The 26,268-nt window shown below is 45.9% G+C and overlaps 2 protein-coding genes across 2 annotated transcripts; both read right to left on the bottom strand.

The window, feature by feature from the left end:
* Positions 1 to 9: 9 nt before the first annotated feature.
* On the bottom strand, positions 10 to 25,239 carry LOC108101824 (transient receptor potential cation channel trpm). The gene is given in 32 exon segments (XM_017206316.2): positions 10 to 1,830; positions 1,832 to 1,942; positions 2,069 to 2,226; positions 2,441 to 2,578; positions 2,859 to 3,065; positions 3,202 to 3,586; positions 4,071 to 4,361; positions 4,702 to 4,934; positions 5,341 to 5,464; positions 5,569 to 5,690; positions 5,772 to 5,871; positions 7,717 to 7,862; positions 8,109 to 8,299; positions 8,517 to 8,674; positions 9,047 to 9,196; positions 10,174 to 10,230; positions 12,153 to 12,305; positions 12,365 to 12,576; positions 12,715 to 12,904; positions 12,976 to 13,168; positions 15,706 to 15,807; positions 15,936 to 16,092; positions 16,199 to 16,385; positions 17,431 to 17,578; positions 18,667 to 18,823; positions 19,729 to 19,865; positions 20,005 to 20,164; positions 21,183 to 21,255; positions 21,380 to 21,520; positions 21,602 to 21,764; positions 23,615 to 23,697; positions 24,803 to 25,239. Coding segments are annotated over 32 exon segments (6,111 nt in total). The 5' UTR covers positions 25,130 to 25,239; the 3' UTR covers positions 10 to 873.
* Positions 6,251 to 7,702, bottom strand: LOC122320123. Its single transcript, XM_043208315.1, has one exon. It carries the CDS (start codon positions 7,367 to 7,369, stop codon positions 6,929 to 6,931), a length of 441 nt encoding a protein of 146 aa, XP_043064250.1. The 5' UTR covers positions 7,370 to 7,702; the 3' UTR covers positions 6,251 to 6,928.
* Positions 25,240 to 26,268: the final 1,029 nt, after the last annotated feature.

The raw sequence follows: 26,268 nt of genomic DNA, 5'->3' as shown, positions 1-26,268 counted from the left end.
TGCATTGACTGAAGTTCTTAAAGTGTTAATAATTTATTTTAATAAAAATAACATACAATTCTTAAAATAAATAAGTACAATCATAAATATTTTATTAAAATGCATTGTTACTCTTAACCCTTGCAGATATTTAAGACTAATTTAAATTATTAGCACACTCTGGCCAAACGTGAACAATTTTAGCGATCTCTTCACATACATATGGTACCTATAACATTTACTCTATTTATGTACAGCAATATCTAGTGCCGCCGAAAAAGGCAGCTGCACATCGAATACACTAATCTCTCCCGTTTAACTAGTAAAGTGGACTATCTAAACAGGCGATATACACAAATGGTAACACACACATATACAACACGGGACTCGGGACGCGGAGTTACAGGTATAAGTACATTAGGTTGCGATAAGTTTCTAATTGAGACGAGGTAAGTGCTCAGATCGGCTTGGATAAAGTAGAGTGGTTGCTTTCAGATATGTTTGTGTGAAAGTAGCATGCTCGCTGCAATATGTTCGACTGACTACAACTAGGGGTTTGTAAAAGTACCGACTAAGTGACTGAGTGTGCTTCGCATAGCGCAGCCGCTTCCATATGCATTTCTTTGGTGGTTCCTATCGACAACAAACGTAAACGGATATTCTAGGCTCCTGTATAACATCAACAGTGGCGCCTCCTAAACAAATACTTGTATAAAAATACAGGGAAATTTGTGAACTACGTATTGTCAAAATCATTAGCGCGCATTCCAGCGGCGATCCCCTCGAGGAGCATGCGTAATCTCTGCTCCCTGATTTCTGGTGGCTCCTCGACCTTCGTTTTCCCCTGCTCCCTTGACTAGTTATCCCAGCGAGCACTGGACTGCTCCTGCCCTGCTAACACATGGTCTCGTTGAAGGGGGGATCCTTCTCCGAGTCGGTGCTGCTCTTGATGTTCGACGACAGCTTGGCGATCTCGTCCTGCACCAGGTGGGTGCTGATCTGGGGAATGGCCAGCGCCGGGTTGCTGCTCTTGGCGGACGAGCCCCCCGACTCCTCCGTGCTGGAGCTGCTCTCCTTGAGCACGTTCATTCCCAGCTTGCTCGCAAAGGGCTGCGGCTTGAGCGTGGAAATCAGTTTGGCCTGGCCAGTCGCGCCAGCCTGGACTGGCTGCCCTCCGCCCTCCGGGGTCTGAGGCACTGCCTCCGCCGGCTGGGACGGCTGGGAAGGCTTGCCCTGGTCCACGCTAAACTGTTTCTTCAGCAGCATGGGACGCGCTGGCGGTGCCGGCGCTGCCTGCATCGTCACTGGCCCCGAGGCGCTGAGGTCCAGCGAGCTGGAGCTCTCCTCGCGCAGGCGCCTGCCGTCGGCCGCGCCCACCGAGGCGGTGCGGATGGGCTGGTAACGCGCCGTGGCAGCGCCGCCCACCGCGCCAACGCTGATGCTGATCCCCGTCGCCGAGTGCGAGTCGCCGGCGTCCAGCGAGGGCTCCGCCGTCAGCGAGGGCGTGTCCACGTTGTAGGAGCCGGTCAGCGAGGTGTTCGTCTCGTTGGAGCTCTGCTTGATGAAGCGGTACGGGTGCGCCGAGTAGTCCGTCTCCGTGCTGGAGTTCTTCTGCAGGCTCTCGCTGGACTTCTTGAACAGCCGCCCGCTGCCCTCGTACGGCGGATTGAGGAAGTCGCTGGTGGCCCGCGTGGGCACCAGTGGCGAAGGATAGGTCTGCTGCTCCATCGAGGAGTTGCGCTGCCAGGGGCGCTCGTTCTTCAGCTGGAACCCGCTCGAGACGACGACCATGGCCCCGCAGCTACCGGCCCCGCTGGTGTCGCTGCTGTCGCCCCCGCCGGCGCCGCCGCCTCCTCCCCCCGCCCATCAGGTCGCCGTCCACCGAGGGCTTCGAAGGCGACAGCTCCACGGCGGTCTCGCGTCGCAGCGGATAGCGATGGCTGTAGTCTATGGACACGCCGATCTGTGGAGGAGAAAGTTGGTGTTATTTCAGAAACTTCTTCGCTCCTTCTTCTTGAAAATATTTATAAAATCCATAAAAAGCTCTAAAGGTTTTTTAATTTCCAATAGTCTTTATTTAAATTCCCACCTCGAATTCCTGGGCGCTGGCGTCGATGGAGCCGCGCGACTCAATCAGTCCCTCGAGGATCTTGTAGTCGTTCTCCTCGCACTCCTTCAGGTGCTTCTTCTCCTGCAGAGCAGCGGCCTCGGCCCGCGACATCTCGGTTTTGGGTCGGTCCAGTGAAGCTGTCGGTCGAATGGGGGAAAAGCAGACGTGAGTGGGTTGGCCAATTCAATTGGGGATTCTTTTCTTTTCATTTCGGAGGCGGCGGAAGCAAGGCAATGATACGGGCGCTGCGCATTCGCCCGGTTGGCTATCTACCATACAGTACACTTTTCTCACGGACTCGAGAAACGGGCTGGCGACCTCGTGCTCCTCGCGACTTTTTCCCGGGCTTACCTTTGTTGCTCGGCAGCGAAACCGTGGGCGATGATATCATGTGGCAGACGCTCTCCAGCTCGTCCGTGATCGAGGTGTACTCGCTGTGCAGTTTCAGCAAGATATTTCTGGAGGGTTTCGCATGCAATACTGATTTACCTAGAGTTCGGAGTTCGTGGTTAGGTTCAGAGAAGAGATGTGTGCGAGAGAAGAAACGGTAAGGACTCGACTCGATTCGGTCAATGGTTAATGGTCAGTGCTAATTTCGTGGGCCAAATCGGTTTGCTGGATTGGTTGGCTTGGATCGGTTCGGATCGGATTCTTTTTTTTTTTGGGATTTTCTCGTGGGTTAGGTGGGATGGCATGACGGGGTTAGTAGCCTGAATTTAGAGCGCAAATCTGAGGCGGTCGGTGGAGTCCACCTGCGATGGCTACGTACCCGGATGAGCGGATCCAGAGGCTGCGGGCGCATCCTTGTCGCTGTCCGGCTCCGACTGGGTGAGGCTCATCTGGCGGCGGGACAGCGAGGCCAGTTGGTTCAGGCTGATGTGCGACCGGTGCATGTCCGCTCCGGTCAAGGAATACGTCTCCGAGTTGCGCCGGCACAGGGAAACCGTTCGCTGTCTCAGCGCTCGATGCCTGGCAGCTGTTTGGATAAGAATGGTGGCTTTAATAGTGATTCACTTCTGTTTGAACATGTAAAGTGGGGACATCACAGAAAGAGAAGGCAACAGAGAACAGAGAAAGCGGTTTGGTGCAGAAGTTGGCGGCTAGGAAATTACCCTCGAAACTGATGTCCGGCGCCGCGTCGTCGGAGTTGTCGCCTCCGACGAGCGTCTGATCGTCGTCGTTGTTGCCCATCGGCGTGAGGGTGTCCTTGCTCTCCGTGCTGGCACCCGTGTCCTGGCGCACGGTCACGTACGGAGTCCGCTTCACCGTCTCGCAGGTCGAGGGTCGCTGGGAGAGCGGCAGGTAGATGTCCGAGTCCGCCTCCGACTGCATCGACGCCTTGCGCACCACCTGCTCGTTGAGGGCCTCGCGGGACTTGACCACCTCGTCCGGTTCCTCCGGCAGCGGCACCACCTCGAAGTGGGTGCCCTCGTCCAGGATGTAGGCATCCGGACGGACCTCGGTCAGCGAGCGATTGAAGCGGCGCCGGGTGGTCACCTGGATATGCACTCATCGCAATGGCAGGTACACAAAAAAGAGGAGGTCATAGCTTCAATTATTTATTGCACATAAAACGCATTTCAACAGATTAAATTTAAGAATAAATAAAACATAAAAATGTTTGAATAATATTTAACAAACGTTTAAGAACATGTGCATTAAAAAGCACTTCTTATTGTAAGTGATCTACTTTTCGGCTCTTGAAATAATAATTTCAAATCCTACTTAAATTAACATATTATATCCAGTATAAATAAATAAATAAATAAAGGGGTGTCACATAAAATGATAGAAAGGTAAAAATTGCACCTGGTGTTTCAAAGTCTAAAAAAGTTTACTTTATTGGTGATTAACTAAGCTGCCTTGAAAATTACTTTTCAATTGAAGCGCTCTTTTGGTTGGCCCTCAAAATACCTAGCTCAGAATGACATTCCCGGTCCCAATGTGCCTGGTACTGCTGTGATATGTATTTCAAACGCACCTGCAGCGAGTTCAAGTTCAGCCCGGCGCCCAGACCGAGTGGCATCAAGGCCCCTCCGCCGCCACCGCCTCCTCCTCCTCCTCCGCCGTTTCCGCCGGGCAGACCGCCAGCCTCCGTGTCCGTAATCGAGATGGTGCGCATGCGCTGCATCTCCGCCGGAATGTTTATCGTCGAGCCGTGCAAATCGTCCGCGCCCGCGGTGTGGGTGGACATGAAGCGATGGATGACGGCCAGGTGGGAGAGAATCTGCTCCGAGGACTCCTCCATCTTCCGCAGCCGGAACTCAATGTTCTGGAAAACGAACAGACACAAAGCTGTATTTATCGACGCTTCATCCGGTTATTAAATTAAAAGAGGTGACAAATCAAATTAAATGGAAGGATATATTCCATCGAATTCATTTTTTATCCCCTCGTTTATCCTGAACGATAGCAGTAAAGGAAAAGCTGCAACGGCTGCAGTAAAATGGTCACTCGGACGTGTCCAATTTTCAATTGAAATGCGGAGACGTGCTGTCAGTACCCATGTCAGTTTGGGAAATACGAATCGCCCGGAATATTTGCATGAGAATGCAAACACAGGATTGAGATGTCAAAACAAGGGTGAAACGGGGATGATGCTGACTACGCACCTGAACGGTGGCCGTCTGTATGTTCTCCTTCTGATTGATGTCCTCGATTTTCTGGGACATGGTCTCCACCCGCTCCGTGGTGTTCTTCACCCGCTCGTCCGTCGACTGGTTGAGGATGATTTCCTGCTCGTGGAAGAAGCCCTCGACGCACTCCTCCTCGAAGTCGTACAGCCGCTCCAGGTCGTCCTTCTCCAGGAACAGCTTGAGACCGTTGTCCCGCTGCACCTCCAATCCTGCGGAATGCCGATCAAGTGGACACACGTTACAAGAGGTTCGAAGGGAGGGGGCGACAGAGACCAGGGATTCACAATAACAACAGCGCCCGGGGAAATGGTAATGGAAATGGAAGTGCACAATGCCAAGTCACAAGAGAGCAAATCGTTTCGGCATAACCCAATTAGGAGGTGTTGTTATTGTTGCAGTTGTTTGCCAAGTGGCAAGGTCGATTTCAACGATTCAGGAGAGCAGGTGGCGTATACGTAATGCAGTTAGTTACAGAAGCACACACACAGCCAGACAGTTGGGGCAGGCACGCGGGGAGAGAATTAGATATTTGTACATTATTGCTGCTCGGCTCACAGAACGCGGGTACGATAGACTCACAGGGAACGAAGCTAAACTTGCTCATCCCGGGCTCACCTTTCGCCTTCCGCACACAGTACTTGAGCAGCGAGTAGAAGTGGCACAGGGCGATGAACGGGGGCGGCAGGACGGGCTTCTGCTGGTACTCCATCACCACGGTGAACCGCTGGAACATCCAGACCTAGCAATCGGGGAATATCGTATCGTACATTGAAGGTCAACATGGGTTGCACTATCACCGTTCGATAATAGTAATTAAATGGTAAACCTTTCGATCGCACTCACCTGATGTGAAACCGAGTTGACCTCGTTGAAGATGTTGTTGAACACGGCGATGAGCAGGTTTATCAGCAGAATATTGGCAATCAGGAGGTACATGGACATGGTTATCGGCGTTACCCAGTGGCCTGCAATCCAATTAGTTGGCGTTACAATTTTTTAAATGGCCCCTGAATAATCCACCCGTGAGGGGTTCGGACTGTTCTTACCCGTTACGCAACCCGGCTGACTGGGATCCTCGCCGCAGGGAGGGTCGATATCACCGGCGAACACCTCGCCGTAAAGCATGAAGTAGGGCTGGAAGGTGACCTGGACAACGATAAATTAGAATCACCATTAAAGCACCGCCTGATGAGAGCAAGGGCATCGCCATCGAGACACGAAATGGCCGGACGTAATTCAATTTGCGCCCGTCGCCCAACATTAATGCAAGTTTTACACATTGAAACACACAGTTGGTTATTTTTAGCCATCACCTGTCGGTATCTGTGTGTGCGTGTGTGTGTGTGTAAGTGGAAGGTGGGTGTATTTTGGTGGTGTGTCTCTGTGTTTTGGGATGCAAGATAGTTTGATTTCTAATTTTCCGGGACGTTTCTTTTGATATTGAAACCAGCATGCTCGATATTTACAACTTGAACGATGTCCAATCTCATTTGCATATAACAGCTGGATCTAATTAAAATTCTACAATCTTCGGGTAACTATCATCTTTCATTCATTAACAAACATAAATGCCGACCTAGGGCCAAATATTTGCTAAAGCCACCACAGGCAGCTTTAATAATGTGCATGCAAAACCAAAAAGGATACTAATGGGATAGCAGGAAAAACATTAACGAAAAGAAAGGGGGCTGGACATAAATATTCATAAGCGAAAACAGAGTACACACATTTACCTTAAGGAGGCAAGGAGCCGGGCTAAATACTCGTTTGTACATCATGCAGAGAGTGTGGCAATTGAAAATTATGCATTGGACCAGAAGGAAAGAGTTTCGGCACGCCGAAGCTGGCCTTTCCTTGCAAATTCAACTGGGAGTTAAGGGGAAGCCTTTAATCGGAGATTTCATTCCATCAGTATCCTTTGCAAGGGTCGAAGGGGGAACAAATAAATGGAGCTTGCGGAGCAGAAGTAAGCTTAAGGGGTCAAGAGACGGAGGAGAGAGCAAAAACAGGTTTAAGTATTGGGGAGTAAGGTCAAAAGTCCAACGGAGTCGAAAGGGGGAGGGGGAATACGAGTACTGGACACACTGATCTCCATCAAAGCACAACATCAACTAAGGACCACACGAATATGCAGCATATGGGCACACAGGTATATCTGAGTAAATATTTATTTATTTTGTTTTGGAGACGCAGCTAGAGCATTCTACAGTCGGCTCTCTAAATAGCAAACCAATTCGTCAATCACATTTGTCTGGTTGCCGCTCGTCAGATTGAAAAGCTCATGGCGGCCGGTGGGCGGTGCAGCAGTCGATTCCGCTGGGGAGCTGGAACTGGTGGAGCTGGTGGACCCGGCGGAGGTGGCGCTGGCCGCAGTGGTGGTGGCGGGCGGAGCACCCATCGGGTGGTAGCCGCGGTGATAGCTGGAACGGGTATTGTGGCCCAGGGCACCTAGGAATCCGGGCGCGGTTATCGAGCCGGCAATAACCTGGCATTTGGCCGTTTTCGATAAATTAAAGGGCGATTTATGCATTGCAAATGGCAAGGGTGAAGCGAGATAGTGAAAGATTTGAGTTCGAAATGTGGGCACAAATGACAGAAAGAAAGAAAGAAGAGTACAATACGAGACAGTCAATTTAGGCGGCATTTGTTCGGTGATCTTGATTAAGTTCTAGTTAGTCAACTACTTAGTGTAAGTGGGTGGCAGGGAGCACCGATCGACAAAACTACTGGTACGTATACGTAAAAAGTTTCGCTTGCACCACTACTGAGAACGCAGGCCAAAAACTTGCTTTGCTTGCTATTAAGTAAATGTATGTACTCCGCATCGTAAGTAATGTTTATGGGAAAGCTGCAATAGAAGTCGTCGAAAAACACACTCTCTTCTCTCTGTGTGTGTGGGTGTGTGTTGATGAGGCCGACATACGCACATACACTCAGATCGGGGATTAGTTTATTTACAGGAAGTCGAAGGAGATATTCCCTACAACCTACCTCCTTGATGAGGCTCCAGGTGGGCTGCTTGTTGGGGTACAGAATCGCTTGTCGGCTGACTCCAAAGCTCATCAGCACAACGGCCAGCAGGACCACGAAGTATATCATGTTCTTCACCATTTTGCCCATCATAGTGACCAGAGGACCTGCAGGAGATTGTTTACGATTAGCTTCGGTTTACAAGAATCCATTTCAAAAATGTGTTTTCAGCACTGGGTTTGCTCTACATTCGCCGCAATTAAACTACAAAAATATTTAGTCGGAGATTAAAAAGGTTTAACCCTTTGTACTTATACTGGGACTCTTATTGGCTTTAAAATTTAATATTTTGCGTTGTTTCAATCCGGATTACTTAACTTATATTTTCTTGAACAAAGCTCCCATCAACTTACCCAGATATTTGTTCACGCCCAGGATGTTGAGGATGCGCAGGTACCAGTAGATGCTGTCCACACAGTAGATGACTCGGCCAATGTCCATGGTGTGCTCCCCGAACCGGAACGCCAGCCCGATGACGAAGAGTATAATGGCGGCTCCGTCGCACGGGTTCCACATGTTCCACGCCCACACCGAGAATTTATGCCTGCCCGCCGAATCCCAATCCGAATTCGAATCCGTATCCGTATGCGAATTAATGGGCCCGTCGAAGACGCGTTAATTCAAGCGTGAGAGGCACATATTGAAGACAAAAGTAATGGAAATGCGCACAACTGTGAAATCCGCCCAGCTTCATTTGCACTCATCGCCAGATGCAATTAACCGCCGATGATTGAGGTGTGCGGGGATAGGGGTCTACTTACGTAATGGCCACCGGCTCGGAGGATATTATTTCGCGCACCTTCTCGAAGCCCAGCGTGGTGATATATGCTATTGAGTACCACTCCTGCCACCGCGGCATCGGGTCCATCTTCACCAGCACCGTGAAGGAGAACATTATGAGGAAGAACATGTAGGCAATCTGAAAGGGAGTGCGGTTGGGGCTAGTTAAAATACCGCAAAAATAATTAAAAACCCAGCACATTCGTAGTCAGGGTCATGCACTTTGAAAAAATAATCTGGACTTAGCTGTAAAACATTTATGTTTAATTCCTCTCAAAGAATACAAAATATAATCAGTTGTAATTTTGTTATTCAACTCTAATTTTAACCAATTCAAAATTAATAGGTTCCTTGATACATTCATGTTTATTAATAAATAAAATGAATGTCATATTTTCTCATAAAATTGACACAAAAAAAACTTAAATTTTTTATTTTTCCTGCAGTGCTCTAAAATCGGAAATGAAGCACACCATGTGCAGCCAGCTCGATAGTAATTTCCGCCACTTACCGAGTCGGCCCAGAACTTGGTTATGGGCGCCGTGTAGAACTCGTAGAACTTCTTCTTCAGGCGCAGCGGCTGGTGCTGCTTCACCTCGTTGTACTCGGAGAGGTTGAAGAACTCCCTGAACTGGGCGGGGTCCGAGTCGGTGAGCGAGACCTGCGGAAAACACTGGCGATGTTAGTGGACCTGCGAGGCTGGGCGGGATGCGGATGCGGAGAAGCGTTCGGTAGTTTTCCGGCTTAATTAAATCATCAATGTGCAGTGAACATTCAAAGATAGCCACGTGAGGATACTGTACATTGGGGAATTGCGTATACGCCCCATTGAATCAGCGTGTCAAATGTGATTTGCCTTGCTTTCTAATTAATTTGCTGGTGTTTAAGGCTCGATTTACTGTTGCTATTTAAACGCGTGTTTAGTTTCCAGACACAACATGCAGAACAATTTAATTAATTTAAGCATTATGCAAAACAAAATAGCTTAGCCGCGGGATATCCGAAATGTGCTGACAAAAGTAGTTCGGAGCTACATTACTACTGAGAAAATCGATGGCTGATTAACAAAAGTGTACTGCTGAAATCGAACAATTGAAAACCAAGCTACGCATTCCAAGAGGAGGAAAATGTTCAAGCTACTTAAGACAGTTGCAGAAATGCCATTGAAATTAAAAGATTTGAGGGAGAAAAACTATATCCGGGTTCAACTAACTTTGGAGGGCTGTTCTTCCGCTCCAGCAGTGAGATTAACCTGTGAATTGATACGATACAAGTACTGGGACATTAGAATGGCGTGTGGGGATTCGGTTGCAGTTCACCCATCCCTATACAGATGGGTTTTTTTTTGGGGATCAACTGATGTGCTGACTGGGTGATACCAAGTTCGGTTCGATGTGGGGTTCGATGTGTTTACCTACGGGTCGAACTACAATAACCAAGTAGGAAATAAAAATAAATAAGGGGGAAACGGCATTTCGTTGTTCTGTTCTGTGCTGTCATTTTAAGTTTACAAATGTTATGGTTTAGCAAATGGCAGTCTTATCGCATTCTGAGTCGAAGGGTTCAACGGAAAAATCGAGTGGTTGGTGAATGAAGGCGGAATGTGTTGTGGGTTGGTTGTTCTGTGGAATTACTCACTTTGCCATTTTCGTGTACTTTTGTATCGCGCACTGAGTAAGTATCCGCCAATAGAGCCTGCAACGGTTCACGCACATTTTCGCATTTATCAGATAGGAGAATCTCTTTTGTTTTCTCTATAATCTATTTGAGCGGTGATCTCTGGACAAAATACTGAGTTCAGAATGAAGAAGTGTAGAGGCGTGTGTGTGTGTTTTAGGTACAGATTTCCAAGATGAATTGTGTTTGCAGTGGAAAAATTTGAAAATATTGGCCAATAACTTGTTCACACATACATAGGCATTCCACAGATATAAACAGGGGCAAACAAACTAAAATGAAACACTTAGACCACCCAAGACCCCCCTTCCATTCGCACTCAATGGACTTTAATTTGATTTGGTGATTAAGGGATTAACCCCTTTTAGGGGAAAACGGATGGAGATGGAGCTGGAGCTGGAAATTGTGCAGTGCCGTATAAGTGAAAAATAATATTTGCACAAGTGCCGAGCTTCCTCGGCAGCACTTCAGCCAGCAGTTTGACACAGACTCCTGGAATTGTGGCATTTGATGTGGTTCTGTTGGCTTCACGTAGTGGTGGGATGACTGGGAGTGAGTTCGTGCCTGGGTTATTACTTAATTTAACTTTAAGCCAGCACTCGGCTGCTGCCAATGATTTTCATTACACTGCTAATGGATATTCGCACTTAATTCGAACCAAGCGGGGACTTCAAAATTTAATGGGAAGCATTAGAGGCAAAAGCTACTCGAATGTAACGAGGGGCGGTCACTTACATCTGTTGAGTTCGAGACACTCTTAAAGGAGGGCGAACTGTTTTCAGCTGGCATTAGCTTGCACTTGGGAAATACATATTCAAACGATAGTTAGTGGATAAATTATATTACATTAGGAGCTGAGCGAGATGTAGCGAGGTTGAAATGATTCCCCAACTGCCTTTAGACCACTTAAAACACTCTCGTTTGGAAAACAACACGTGTTCGTGCTGCCGCTTCGATGGACTCCTCCAAAAATAATATAATTACCCAATAAAATCAATAAAAATGAAAATATTGTCAGCGAGCCACTCCTCGAAAGTAAGTTCATTAATTTACAAAATAACTGGAGCAGAAAAAGTGTACCACCGCAGTACCGAAAAAACTATAGATTTTCCCTTTCATTGATTTTCTATCAGGAGTGCAGCAGAAATATATTTTTAATTTTCAAGACCTTAAATTGTGACTGAGTTTTGAACACAAATCCCACAAGAAAATATTTACAAATTTTAAAGCATACTTTTCTGCGCTAGAAAAGTGGACTTACAAATGCCTGTGACATTCCTGTGAATCGTGTTTACCTATGAGCTTGATAGCTCAATTCGTTATTGAAAATGTCAAACCACACTCCTTGGTCAAAGTCAAATATGTAAGTAAACGTATACCATATAACGAAGCACAAATAGTTACGAAACAATAAAGTGTGTAGAAAGTTAGATCGAATCGAATGGCAAACATAGTACAGTACATATAGTTTAATGATCTCGTAATTAGACAGAGATAGAGACAGAAATATAGACAGAGAACATATAGGTGTGTGTATGCATAGACATAGACGACTTGAACAGCAAAGTAACAGGAAGTCATGTAGTTAGTTGGCTTAGATCTGATTGGTTGTTACTACCTTGTCGCGATTATTAGCACCCGCGCCCATCCTATATCTCAAGGAAATGGATCTTTTGGCTTTTAAAAGGGCGCTCTATAAACAAACAGATGTGGATTTAGGATTGATGAACAGCAGAGCGATAAATCGGCAAGTGGTAAATGGTAAACGTTATTTGTTAGATTAGTAGAATAAAGTTAATAACTAAACGCTGACGCTGAAAGCGTATAAAGTAAAGGCACACATTTAGGACTGGCACATACAGACAACGAAACCAAATCAAATGGAGAGTTAGTAAGAAATGAACAAAATAACCAAAGGCTGTCAAAACAAACGCAAATACCTCGGCATCCGGCTGCGAGCGGTCGGAGTCGTCATTGTCCAGGTTCTGATTCTCCAAATGCTCCTCCTCAGTCTGCGGCATCTGCTGCAGCTCCTCCTTCGACTTGAAGTCCAGTTGTCTGATGTAGAAGGGCATCGCCAGTCCCAAGATGACCTAATCATATTATTGAATTTTAACTTGAAGTACTTAAATGCAATCCGTTCCAATCTTACTTTGAAGTTGGTATTCTTGCGGGTCCGCAGGCCACCCATCCAGAGATCCGCCAGGATCACCTGACTGCAGGGATGCGCCAGCAGAGCTCGATGATTGGCCGCCACAGCCAGGGAAAGGCAACTCTGATTCGACCAGGAGTGCAGCTCACAGGTAAGAAGTCGTTGGGCCTTCTCCGCATCCTGTCGGTAACTGAAGTCCAGCAACTTGTTGCCTGCAAAAGCATAAATAGTTTATGTAATAAGAAAACATACAAATACTTCACCAAACTCTTGAACTATTCTTCCCCTTATGGTCTTATAAGTAGCTGAATAAATGCAAGTTTTTCAACCACTTGAACTGCTCAACTCACCTTTGCTCTCGAACTCCTTGGCGTAGGAGCGCAGCTCCTCGTAGATCTCCGTGTCCAGGTCGTCCTCGGCCGCCTCGTGGGCCATCGCCTTGTAGAGCTTGCAGGACACCAGGGACTTGGCCAGCGCCTCCTCGCCGTGCGTCCACATCAGCAGGGCCATCTGCTGTCGCTTGGTCAGCACGGCCCAAATCTGCGAAATAGCAAAGCAAATAGCAAAGGTGTGCAACAGGGCGGATGAGTGACACGCTGAAATCGGCTCACCAGCAGCTCGTTGAAGGGGAACTCGAAGAGGGCCATTTCCGAGGTGAAGGGCAGCAGGCCGGTGACGAGGCTCAGCGAGTTGGCTCCGGCGTACCGCTGGTACTGGTAGGTGGAGGACTTGCGGCAGGCGTTGGCATAGCTGTTCATGACCTTCGCGTAGATGGGCCGGAATTTGCGGCGCGTGTAATAGGATCTGTGGGGAGGCAGAGGCGGAAATCTAGTTCGGATTGGGTTCGCTGTCCGCCCGGCGGCGGCAATCTAATGCTCTCGACGATTTGCCTCAGTAATTTCGCATTGTATCAGCTTTTCGAAAAATGCCAACTGACTGATGGACATCCGCCGCTGACGGCGGACTTGAATAACAATGGAAAACGGATATATTTCGGTTATATTTTTTCAGTTTTCCGCCCTTTGTTTGCGCACGGCTTAAGAGATTTCCATCGCGAAATGTAAATGTAATTTGGATTGGTATGAAACTCTCAAGAACACATTTATTGGCCTGGCGAACAAATTCGGAAGCACCTGGCGGCGCTTTACGAGCGCACAATTAAATTCAGCACATCAACACAAATGTCCATAAATTATTTATGACAAATAAAAGCGAATCAATTGAGTTGCCCCCTGAGCCCGAGGCAACCTTCAGTGTTCAGTCTTCAACCTGCAACAGGCAGCAGGGCAGCCCATCCGAGTTTTATGTTAATCAAATCACAAAACTTTAACGTTTTTAATTACGCCCAAGTTTTGGCAGTCTGCTCTCGACGTTGACGACACATTTAAATGTCTATAGTCTAGACATGGAGAGCAGGCAGCAGGAGTCGGCCGAAACTGCCAAAAACCAGGCCAGAGGTAAGCCAGCCGACCGAGAAAAGGCCAAGGACCGAGTCCGAGAACCCTAATTTAATATAAACACATCAGTTGTGGCGCCGGCCCATTGACCAGATAGCCCTTGCCATTTAGATGGGCATTTGTCAGATAGCTTTCGGCCCAGGCGTGTCCTTTGATTAAAGCTCAAAGGCAACAAGGAAGGAAGCTAGCTTCGGCCTGCCGAAGCTTATATACCCTTCCTTTTATTGGAAATGTATCATAAAAATGATGCAGTTTGATAGAGAATTGAAATACAAACATTTAGAGTTATGCCATTCAGAAATCTGATAAAAATTAGCAAAGTTATGGACTTCGAATTATTGGATTTTATTCACTTTTCAGCAAACCCATTTTCTAGAAATTTGCAATTAAAATCGTGATGCTGATCACAAATAAGCAAGTAAATACTGCCGACTGAAATTATAATACCCTGTGTAAGGGTATCAAAATCACGGAAACAGGGTTCGCCAGCATGGTGGAACAACAAACCATAAGCAGAAAGCGGAAAACAGAACTACAAAAGACTACAACTAGTGTCAAATTTGTTTACTTGTGCTCCACTCAAACGAGGGATTCAATACGGTCGGCAAATAAGGGTTCAACTGCCAAAATCACGAGTTGATTCCAAAACAGCTTTATTGAAAGTTAATGGCATTTAAGAAACTTTCAATGACAGCGCTAAAGGCAATTTAAGCTGACTGATTTTTGATTTAAAATTGGCCTGTAATGTTTGACTATTTACACACATTTATTAATACTGACTTACAAAATTGGTTTAACCAAAATCTGGCAAACAGATTGTCCATCTTGTATCTCAATATTTTAATTAAATTTCCCAGAACTAACCGGACAGAAATTGAGGAATACAAGTGTTTAGCCCGCCTAGTCAAGCCGAGTCAACTGGTTGGGGCCACAGTTTTCTGCATGATTTTTAATTAAATTGAGTGCTTCCAGAGGGCGGTCAGTCGCCCGACGAAACCAACGTGTTTGTTTTTATTGAGACCACAAACCGTTTTCCCGGGGTCGGAAGACTCCGGCTGAAATGGCCGCAACTTATGAGCGATATTAAAGAGCATTGTGGTCGCCGAGCCGCGTTAACTGAATTTAAGCAGCCACCGCATTTTCGCCTTGCTGGCAAAATATTAATGCTGCATAATTAAGGGGCGCCTGCTTCGGCATCCTGCTGCCTTTGACTTCTGCCCTGCCCCAATCTGCAGCGCCACAAGCATCAGCATGACAAAGCCGGGCTACCGACGCCTGCCAGGCAACGCGGCTCTTGTTAACTTGATGTGCAAACTTATTACACTTTCATGAACAAATTTTTCCGACATCAAGTTTAATCCGCAACACGTTAGGGGATGACTTTGGCATTGGGTCAGGCAAAAGGCTCCGAATCCTACCTTTTTGGGGCCGAAAAAGTTTCGGGAATTGCCGGCGAGGTGTGCTTTTGCGGTTTATTAAATTTTATAATTTTTTCCAGAGTTTATCCAAATGTGCCAGTTAACAAGGGAATTGAAAGCCCGCATTAAAGATTATGCCACTTTTGGCTATTATAAACCACAGTTCGTTTCCCCATTCCATTTCTGTTCAGGAATAATAACAGATGATACTGAATTCGAAGCCCAGAAAAACCATAAGAAGTGGAAAAGAAAACAAATAAATTATACGAACGACAAACTTATCAAAGTAAATTAAGAGGTTTCGGGATGTTTCATGAGCTATTTCCTCAAGGATTTGTGGGCAGCGAACAGAGCGCATAAAGAGGCTTATCAATTTCTCTTTTCGAGGAACTCTCCCCCTCGTTCTCTCGCTTAAATTTCAGCTGCGGAAAAGCGGCAGCTGGAAAAGCTGTGGCACTGCACTCACCGATATGCGCCGCCCATTAGTTTATTGATCACCAAGCCGATGTCGTGGAGCGTGTAAATGTAGCCCTTGGGTATGTGCGGTCGGACATCGCGCAGGATGTATCTGCGGGCGGGAGAAGGAAAACACGAGGACAATGTTGAAATTTACATAGGCCCAAAGCAAAATATTTGGGACAGTGGCAGCAGCATGCGAAGGAGGGGGCGTGGCCATCCTGACCACAGGCAACTCACCCCAGCGTGTTGGCCGGACCGTGCTTGGTATTGTAGAGCTCCTCGAGGCGCGGTATTGTGAGGAACTTCTTCATCGAAACGCCGTTCTCGAGCAGCAATTTGACGAAATCGATTCTATCGTGCTCCAGAGCCTGCATCATGGCCTCGTCGAGGGCGCCTGCGAGGACATTGTAATTTAAACAAATGCAAGAGGGAACGCGACTCCCGTCATTCTCCCACCATTCCCCCACCATTCTCCCACCATTCTCCCACCAATCACCCACCATTGGGCCATTCCTGGCCGTAGACGAATATCTCGCTGCGGGCGATGTCCACCCGGTTCCACGTCAACGCGAGACTCAACTGCTCCGGAGGACTGAGATGCTGCGACTTGAAGAGGGCCGTTAAGATGGTCTGATCCAGCTCCTGCGCCTCGCCCTCGGGCTTTTCCTGTATGCGAAAGACGGTAATCTGGCGGAGAAATTGAAAAAATACAAGCGAAATAAGAGGACGCAAAGTATCTCCTAATGTAGCCCCCCCGTCGCACATAATTTGTTTGCCTAGGCCTGGCCCCCGGGCAAGGACATGCTAGAATCCTGCCGCCGTGCCGAGCTCATTCAAAAACCAATTAAAATCTTAATAACAGCTGCGGCGGAATTGACGAAATGCCATCACTTCTGGCCCACAAACACTCGCATTCGCAGGAAACTGACTGCTCCTGCTCGCGGTGATTTAAAATTCATTACACGTTCAATTGAGTTTTGTAGCCTAATTATTTCAACGGGTCCACGAGCATTAATTAAAAATTTAAATCGCAGCGCGTAAAAGTCTCAAGTGATTGAAAAGTTAGCCCCACACCGGGGATAATTTGAAGCCTCAATCTTCCGGGCGACCTAAAGGAGCAAAGCTCCGCTGGGTTATGCGATTTTAATTGATGGCTTCCACCTATAAATAATTCGGGGAAAAGCTCAGCTGGGACCGCTTTCCACACTTGCCAGACGTTTAACTACGCATGAAATTTAATACAATGACTAAACAAATAAAACGGCACCAAAGGGTAAGTGCTTTTGGCATCCCAAGAATATATCGTGTTCGTTTATGCACGTTTTATATTCAACCTGCAGCGCTTTTACATATATTTTTCAATTGCATTTGAAACGCATTAAATTACTCAGCTTCGGGCTCACAACACAAAAGACATAAAAAACCCATTTAGTTAGGTGTATTTTCGTACTCCGTATTTCGTGTGCCACATTTCCGCTGCAACCGTATGGGAAACACATTTAATTTCCCTGACTGTTAATAAAATTAAAATGTTACCGGAAAAAGAACGCACAGAAAGGCCATCAACTTATTGTTAATTACCTAATCATTTAATTGCATCGTTTTTACTATCAGGCTTGCAAATTAATAATGAGATTTTAGCTGATGGCTCCCTTCTATAAACATTTCAGGAAATTAACCTGTGTCCCCGAAGGACTTTAAAAGAATTAAAGAAGCAAATCTCGTGGCTTACCAGATTCTTGTTCCGCGTGCACTGCAGCAGCTCCTGGTAGAGCTTCTCGGACTGGTCCATCCCCACCTCGAAGGTCTTCTGTATGGTCCCGATGAGGTAGTCCCTCATTGACTCCAGGACCGGCTGCTCCTCGCCATCCGACGCATATCTACATGGAAATTTCGTCAGAAACAGCATTGTCACAACTCGAAAGGCGCCCAATTATTCAGACTAATTAAGGGGTTATCCTACCCCTGACCTTTTAAAAAATTCATTTTTTTCAAAATTTTTTATATAATAGTAAAATGTGTAAGGAATGTTGTCCGAAAATTTCAAGTCGATCGGAGAAAAAATGTAGGAATGGGGGAAATTTAAAGTGCGGGTTTTCCAGAGTGTTTCAAAGGGTTTGAAACTTTGAACGCGTTTTTCTCGAAACGACTTTTTCAAAGTCGGTAGTCAAATTTTCTCGAAAACTATTGCACCGATTGACTTCTCCTTTTGCACACTTCTTTTAGACATGTTTTTCTCGTATTTGAACGAAGGATTTTTTTTTTTGGTCAAATAGAACTTATTTTATAGGACGAAATATGGTCAAAATGTATGCAAAAAACGTAATTTTTTATAAAAAACGTTGTAAAAAATTCAATTTTTAATTAAAAAAAAATCCTTCGTTCAAACACGAGTCCGACACATACACTTAAAGAAAAATTTTGGATTTTTGATTTCAGATGAAAATTGGCGAAGAAAATTTGACTACCGCCAGGGCACTATTTTTGATGTGGTCAACTTTCAGGCATTCTCACTCGCTCATTTTTTAATATTTTCTTTTCAAAATTTTACAGATTATAGTTGAAGCATTATATATTCATATTCAATAAACAAAAATTGTAAGAATATCCCAGGAGCTTTGAAAAAAATTCACGAAAATAGGCCTTTTTTTGGGCCTCCAGGGTAGGATAACCCCTTAAACAACAAAATTAAATGTGGCACACAAAAGGTTCGTAGCTGCCTTCTCTGTTTTGTGTGGTTGAGTGGGGTGAATTTAAATAATTTGCCGAATGTCGCGTGCCAACAGTTATGCTGGGTCAAAGGACATGCCGGCATGTTCTTAATTAAATTTACACAAACTGCGGTTTCTCATTAACTTGCTTTAATTCGCACAGAGTGCCGGCACATTTACCTTAAAGCTAAGCCCCTCGAATAAATTATATTTAAGGGGACATTTACATTTTCATGTTCTTGGGTGGCTCTACTCACTTGTGGACGAAGGCGAGGAGGTCGGCGGCACGCCCGGATCCGTCACATACGACCACCGGAACCGGCGGCGAGTCCGTCACGTACTCGAGCACCGCACGTATCGTGTTTGTGCCGCCCTCGATCACCAGACAGACGACCGGAGTGCTGGAATGTGTGACTACGGGAGAATGGCACAAGAGGAGAGATTTGAGTCGGGCAGTCCACGGGGGCATGCAACGGGGATTAGTCTGATTCACAGGGTGCAGGCCGCTACTGGGGACTCAACAGGTCGACTATGACTCTTCACCTGCTGTCAGTACACTCAACCAAACCGCAAAACTCGTTTTTCAAATCATAAAAATTCAACAGATGTATGTTGTTCGAATGCAGAAAACTCTAATCAAATAATATTTTTAGCAGTACTTAAAGAGAGAGAAAAACATTTCATCATACAAAAAAGTATCCTCTGAATAAAACAAAAAAAAAATGCAGAAGAGAGTCAAATATCGAATAAAGTTCAAAGGAGACTAGTTTGCCTAAGAGTATAAGTTTCCAAAAGATGATGTTTGAAGCGAAAAAATTATTTATAAGAAAAGGAAATAAATTTCAGTATACCGTTTGTTTTAAGCCAGTGATTCTTTGCTAGAAGTATAAGTAAATTTGAAAAATTCTTAAGAAACTGGTTTTATCAAGGGTTATTTACCAATATACACATGTAATAAAAGGAAAATTCATTAATGAGTTTGTTCTTTTAAATAATCCTAATAAATTCTGTTATTGAGTTACACAAAGATGTCCCATGTCAAATTCTTTTTTGCTATACAAGTAACAAATCTTTTCTTTAAAACCGCCTTATGCCAAATGAAAAGAAAACCCTATTGTATTTCTCAGAGTGCAATAATAACTACAAACGACAGCTCGACACATCGGGCTGAAAGCCAGCCATTCGGAGCTTTGCCCGCGGCATTGGCCATGAAAAGAAATGGCTCTCAATGGCCTGCGATGACAAGGGCCTCAATCTGTGGCCTGATTGGCCTTTTGTGCTGTCGAACTGTCACATTGTGGCTTTTGTCCTCGACTTACATGGGTGAAGCTTCAGGTTGGATATGAACTTCTCCAGTTTGCGCCGCAGGATCAATTCGGCGCCGTACTTTGCCTGGGTTCCATTGTCGACCAGCAGGAAGTAGGCATGTCGGTTGTTGAGCACGGCCAACTTGGACCTGAAAGGAGTGAGGAACAGGTGGCATGCAACAGGTTACTCGATTTAATTGCGCTGGGAATTGCAACAGCTAATGCTCGTGAATTTTTAAGCCCTCGCCTGTCGCAATTCGACCTGTTGCCCATAAAATATGCACTCACCTGGGCGAACTAATGCTGTGGCAAGGCACCTCGCGGTTGTGCCCCAGCAGCTCGTGATTGCGCTCCACGATTCCCCAGGGGGCGATGCCGATGCTGACCACTCGTCCCGTCCGCTGCTGACCCTCCAGGAGCAGGGCGTCGCCCACTTGCTTGGTGACGCCTGTTGGCGAGCAGAAAAGGACAACAATGGCCACGTTGAGCAAGTGCGTAAACAAGTTTGTCTCCGCGGAGGATTGCGATTGCTCCACTGCCCCGCGACCTTCTCGATCCCGGCTTTTTATGTCTTACTCGGGGGGCGTGTCTAAAATTTAATAACAACTCGAGCACAGGACCCAGACGACAAAAAAAGGACGAGAGCATTCGAATGAAAAATGTAATAAAGTATCCGGCATCCCGACGCGACTACGGTATGCACTTCCAGCCAATTGCAAAAGAGACATCGCTTTCATTTTGCCTTTTCACTATAACTGGCTTTTCAAACTAAATAAGCAACCAAAAAAATTGAATTTTCCACAGTTGCTTTTTTATAAGTTCTGTTGAATATGAAAAGAACTGAAAAAGGAGCACAGTTTTTCGCAGACGAACAGTCGCGTCAAAACTCGCTGTTCATAAAATATTCCCACTCAATTTATTAGCTTTTTACCAAAAAATTTAATAAAAACTCTTGCTGTTTTATTCGCAAATTGTGTTAAAGTTTGGCCGAAAAAAAGAGAAGAAAGTTCCTACGTATACGAGTATGTTAAAGCAATTTTCTGGCTAACCCAATATTCTGGTGACCACCCTTCCTGGCTTTATAATCCAATTTATTTGGGCAACCAGATGCACCCGCACCTTCCCCAAAGCAATCCTGGTATACCCCAATCATCGGGCTACTGGGTAGCACAATATGTTGACTGGCAAGCAGTTGAAGTGTGTACAATCACTGGCTGCGTGATTTCCGCTTGGGATTTTATTTATTTAATTTTCGACTGGGGTCGCTCATCCGCACTCTGCTCCTCTGCTCCTCCGCTCCCACGGTCCTCCATTTTCCCTCTTTAAGTTTTCCGGCCCCGTTCGCTTGCTGTTTGTTTTCCTCGCTCATTTTTCTTTGTGCTTATTTAAGTTGGCCTGCCCTTAATCGCCGGCCATAAAACTGGGTAGTGTCCTTTCATAAAACTTAAATGAAACGGAATGCTCACCGGTGTTTGTGCCGCCGGTGAATATCCAGGCTCCGGTGGTCTTGGCCGCCTTCAGCAGTCCTTTGCGTATCTCCTGCGAATCGAATAGAAATCAGTTTCGTTTCAGGATGCCACGGCCATTCAATTAGCGTGTGACACACGACCCTTCTGCCACTTCGGCGCTGCCTGCTCTCCGGGCAAACTTTTCCCCCGCTCACCTTTTTCAGCTTGGCCTGCAAATCAAAGTTGGCCTTGCCGCCCTGCACGGTGATCAAAAGTTTTGGCAATTCCAGGTTCCACTCCTTGGTGAATAGCTGCACCAGCAACTCGGGCCTCGTGTCGAACGCCAGGCGAACGTACTGGAAAAAGCAAGCGAGACCCCGGTGAAGTTATTAAGGACCGCACTAAAAGAGATTGCCCGGAATGGGGCAGAGGCCTACCTGGGCCTTTGTGGGGTGCGCGCCGCCCTGGAACTCGATGGTTCCATAGGCGTCCGTGGGCTGGGGGCGGGTGTGCTTCGTGGGCAGCCATAGGTCTCCCGGTGACCCACTCTCGATGCCGGGAATCGTCTGGTGGGTGACCTGGCCCTGGCCACAGCAGCATCTGCAAAGGGCAAATCAAATGGTTTTATTTCACAAGGATAACAATCACTATTTATCTTAATCTTAAGTTAACCAAATAACTTTAGGGAATTATTCAACAAAGGAACAAATAATTAAAGCGTTTCAAACAATGTTAAATATGTCTGTTATTTTTTTCCCAATACACTCATGCGGTTCTACTTATAGTTAAAACCTGCGCAACCGTTTTAAATTAATTTCTTCATGGTAATTCCCTCTGATTTGAGTTTATATTTCAATTGAGTAAGCGGGTATAATCACTGCAGATAAACGTGAAAAACAAGCAAGCTACTGTTGTGTTTGTAGAGCTTTAAGGTGCAGGGAATCCAGGTCCTGGCCCACATATTCCCGGCCATCGAAGTGTTGACTGGCACCGAGGATGTGTGTGGGTGAAAATGATACTTGGCAAACAACAGGCAGGCCGGCACGCCCCCGGGAAAACACACACGCATCCGCCTTAACCTGTCACATTGTTTGCGATGCCCACGTGTGATATAAAGCGTTATTTACGCCCGTGTTTGCGTTAGTGTTGGCTTTGTAGCCCCAAAAAAAATATGGCAGCAAGAAGCGGCAAGACGCGGAGCGGCAATAACCTGTCTGACCCGACCCAGGCGACCGACCGACTGTATGCTCGCCTGCCAGCTGATGTTCTTGTCAGGTGCTTAAAATTGTTTGCTAAATAATGCATTTCAATTAGAGCCCCTCACACACACAGCCTCCCTCGGGCAACTCTCGCTTAAGCCAAATAAATCGGCCTTAATAGAATTAAATAATCAAATTAATCGGCACGTGTCCGTGGCACATTCCTCGGGTGCTGACTGATATGCGGTAGACATGCCAAACCAAGAGCTCAGCCGACTTGAAATACCATCTGGCTACATAACAAATTTTAATTATGGAGGCTTTGCGTTACAAAAAACGTTGTCCGTAACATTTGTTAATGAATTTTAAGCAAGCTTTTGCATTTACTTGCTATAAGTACACAGACAAATGATTCCCTTAAAACTCGTACTTGTGAAAATAAATAAACTGGTTCTTTATATAGATATGTAATCCCAACGATTTTAAATTGCGCGAAATTGCCAAAACTGTATTTATTTTTAATTAAGAATTAAAATTACTTGGAAGTGCAAATTATCTATTTGAACTTTGAATGAAAAATGAAATCGAAATGAAAGTTGATAAAGTTCAAAGTAGAAGAGCAACAATCTTGGTGAATTTATTTTAATTAGCCAAGTTTTTGCTGCAGAACTACGGCTGAGAGTCAACTCGTTGAGGACAACTAATGGAGAAGCTTTCGGGAGTGACAGCTACCGGTTGCCGTGAAAACTTGGGGGGAAAACTGCAGACCGGCGAGCAAATATTTGGCAGGCCAGGTGCTGATAACAGGCGAGTGAAATCAAGGGGCCATAAACCCATCCCACGTCTGTCCCCCCGACCATTTATCTGCTCTGGAAACTTTCACCAGAATCTGATTCTGGATCTGGATCTGAATCAGAATCAGAGGCAGAATCAGAGGCAGAACCAGCGCCATAAAGGCCGTGGCTGGGTTTATGGCGCATTTATCTCAATTGCTGCTTCTCGGGACAGCGCCTGTCATAATAAACAATAAATGCTAACGCCCGAAACGAAACTAAATACACAACGCTCTAGGAACTGGGCCAGTAGCGCTCCACTGCATCTCGGCAAGCGTTTTTGATACGCGAAACTGGGTCAACATCTTTCGTCTTGGACTTGGACCCCAACTCGCTCCGTCTTCAGCTCTTCGCCCAACGGCTGCGCCTTTCACAAGATGAACTTAAATGCAAACAAATTAAATTAGGTGCCACTTACGTTTTATCGTCCTTTGGGCATGGTATGAATTTGATGCACTCTCGCTTCTGGAAATTTGTCTCGATCCAACTACGCGGCTGGTGCTAAATTGGACAAAAGTGGAATTAGTTAAAATATTACCTAAACAATTTAAATGTCTCCATTACGAATGCTCATAGTTACACTTCATACACTTAATATACAGCTAGAGGAGCAAATAGAAATTAACTTGAAGGAAACAGAAGGCTCGTTAGGTATACAGATCAACCAAGGAGTCATAGAGAATGACTGATACCGAGGATTGGGAGTGCTTAAAAAATGCATTATATTATACAAGTAAACATTGGTCAACCAAAAGTTGAGTTTAGATTGGGTTGAGGAGCCCCAGTCAGAAGAGGTTTAAATAATTACAATTTAAACAATATAATAGACCAACTAATTGAAATGCTAATAGTTTTCATTAATCATTTAGTAATTACAGATTTTGGGGATAAACAACGACGACACAATACAATCACTATATAAACAGTACTTGTTGAAAACAAATTCGGAACAAATAAATTGGTTAATTGACAACAAACGAATGTAACAAATAAAGGTATGCATTTACAGAATAAAATATTTACAATGTGGGTGGGGGTTTTCGTTGGTTTTTGAAGTTGTTAATTTATACATTTGCATTTGGCACTGCCCAGTTTCAATATTCAATTGAACGTAAACGAATTAAAGCTGCCAAATCACTAATTAAATTTTGTTTGCTCCCACTCTTCATTGGTGACAACTTTAACAAGCTTTATAACCATTATTTGCTACGAGCGCTATAAACTACAATGATTGCTAGCTCTAGATCAAAATTTCCTTTACGAAAACATATTGAAAACTATAAGCTCCTATGTGATTTGCAGCGCTTATGCACTTTGATCCGCTTATGTTATGTAAGCCATCTCCAGTCACGTTTTCATGCCGACTTGAATCCTCTGGCGCTCGCACAATTGATTCCCATTTCGAATCAAAACTTTGGCCAACTGCAACTTTGCCGTTATCGCGGCAAACAAAGCCAAAGTTCAAACTTTGGGCCACACTTTGGCAACAAAGGCCACAGTTGGATTAGCCATGGGGTCACATGGAGGCGCTGAGAGCAAACAGCTCTTGGGATTCCCAGTGGTTCAGGGGATAATTACTCCGCCATTTAGGAGGGGTTTCAGTTACCTCCTTGAGGGGTTCGCTGCCGGCCTGGGCCTTCAGCAGGTCCCGCACATTGAGGATGAGGACCTTCGACAGCGTGGAGGAGACGGAGGAGCGCTTCCGCATCCGCTGGCGCCGGCGGATGCCCCTCGGCGTACCGATCGGAGTCCTGGCCGCCGGAGAGCCGCAAGTGGGCAGGTGGGCGGCTGCCTCCGCCGCCAGGAAGGCGGAAGTGGAGGCCCGCACCGAGCCGACAGCCGGCGTATTGCTGTACCTGCGGACCGTGGAGAAGTCCTTGGATATCCGGCGCAGGTACTTGTGGGCGGCCAGCGGGGAGTCCGTGACCACCATGTTGACGCTGCCGTGCTGCCCGTTTACACGCTATTTTCCGCTAATGTGCTCTAATTAATTGAATTCGAGGCGGATCGCGAGCGGCGGCTGCAGCAGCACTTGCATCCGCAACCGAACCGGACGACAGGTGAATCTCGACTGGCACGCACCTGGAACCTGCAGCTCTCCTCTCGGCTAAGCCGAGCTATGTGCAAATAGGCCATCTGCGAGAGGCCATCTCCGTTTGGGAGTGCACCCGAAAGTGGGCGGCATAACGCTCTCGTGCCAGATAAACACGGCTAGAGGTAATCTGCCTAGATTCGCTTAAAGGTCTAAAAGCTCTCACTCCCATTTCCACGACGCCTAAAAGTATGAAGCTAATTAACCAAAGCAAAGTTGAGCCCCATAATAACCCGGAATCACAGCCAAAGGACACAGCTTCAGCTGGCAGAAGCCATCCTGCGGCCTGCCAAATTGTCATTTGGCCAAAATTTGATTCATGTCGCTTGGAGTTGATCCAAGAGGCTGGAATTGGGTGCATGGCCATTAAATGAATTGATTTTCTAAATAATTGATGGTCTAGATCAAATGCTATTTAATTTGCGGTATTGCCTTTGTAAACTCAATCCACTAAATGGATTTCCTGATTCAGTTAATTAATTACTCCTGGCAGCTCGGTGAATTGAAGCTGCCAATGAAAGCCCAGGATCTAGTATACTAATCTAATTACTATTTAAAATTGCTTGCCTAAGGTTAGGTGGTTAGGTGCACATTAGTAGGCAGTTACAAAAAGGTTTATAGATTTACAGATTTTCAAAACATAATTAACAACAGCAATTGTGGGCGAACGTACAACGAAAACAATTAAATGATATAGAAATTAAGGTGGAATGTTGATTGCTTACCCTGGGCACGGTTATATTTATCAGACCCCAACAGATTTTTTTCAGTCCCCATGGTATCTTTAAGGGTTTCGTTTTGTTTAGTTTCGGTATTGTTTCGGTTTGGTTTTGGTTTTGTTTTTGTTTTTGGTTTTGTGCGTGTACGTGGGTATTGACATTTACATTTTACATTTTTACAATTGTCAAGTTTTTTTAGGCGTTCACGTGTCACAAACACATTGCGGATTGGTTTATGGTCGTCGTTTTGAGGTCGTGGTA

Source organism: Drosophila ficusphila, unplaced genomic scaffold, assembly GCF_018152265.1.
Source record: "Drosophila ficusphila isolate 14025-0441.05 unplaced genomic scaffold, ASM1815226v1 contig_414, whole genome shotgun sequence".
In the NCBI taxonomy this organism is placed as follows: Eukaryota; Metazoa; Arthropoda; class Insecta; order Diptera; family Drosophilidae; genus Drosophila; species Drosophila ficusphila.
Note: the sequence above shows the minus strand (reverse complement) of the source record. Positions and strands in the feature narration are given on the sequence as shown.

Coding starts and splice junctions, on each gene's coding strand:
- LOC122320123 (XM_043208315.1), bottom strand. CDS start 7,369: ATGCCGCCTAAATTGACTGTCTCGTATTGTACTCTTCTTTCTTTCTTT.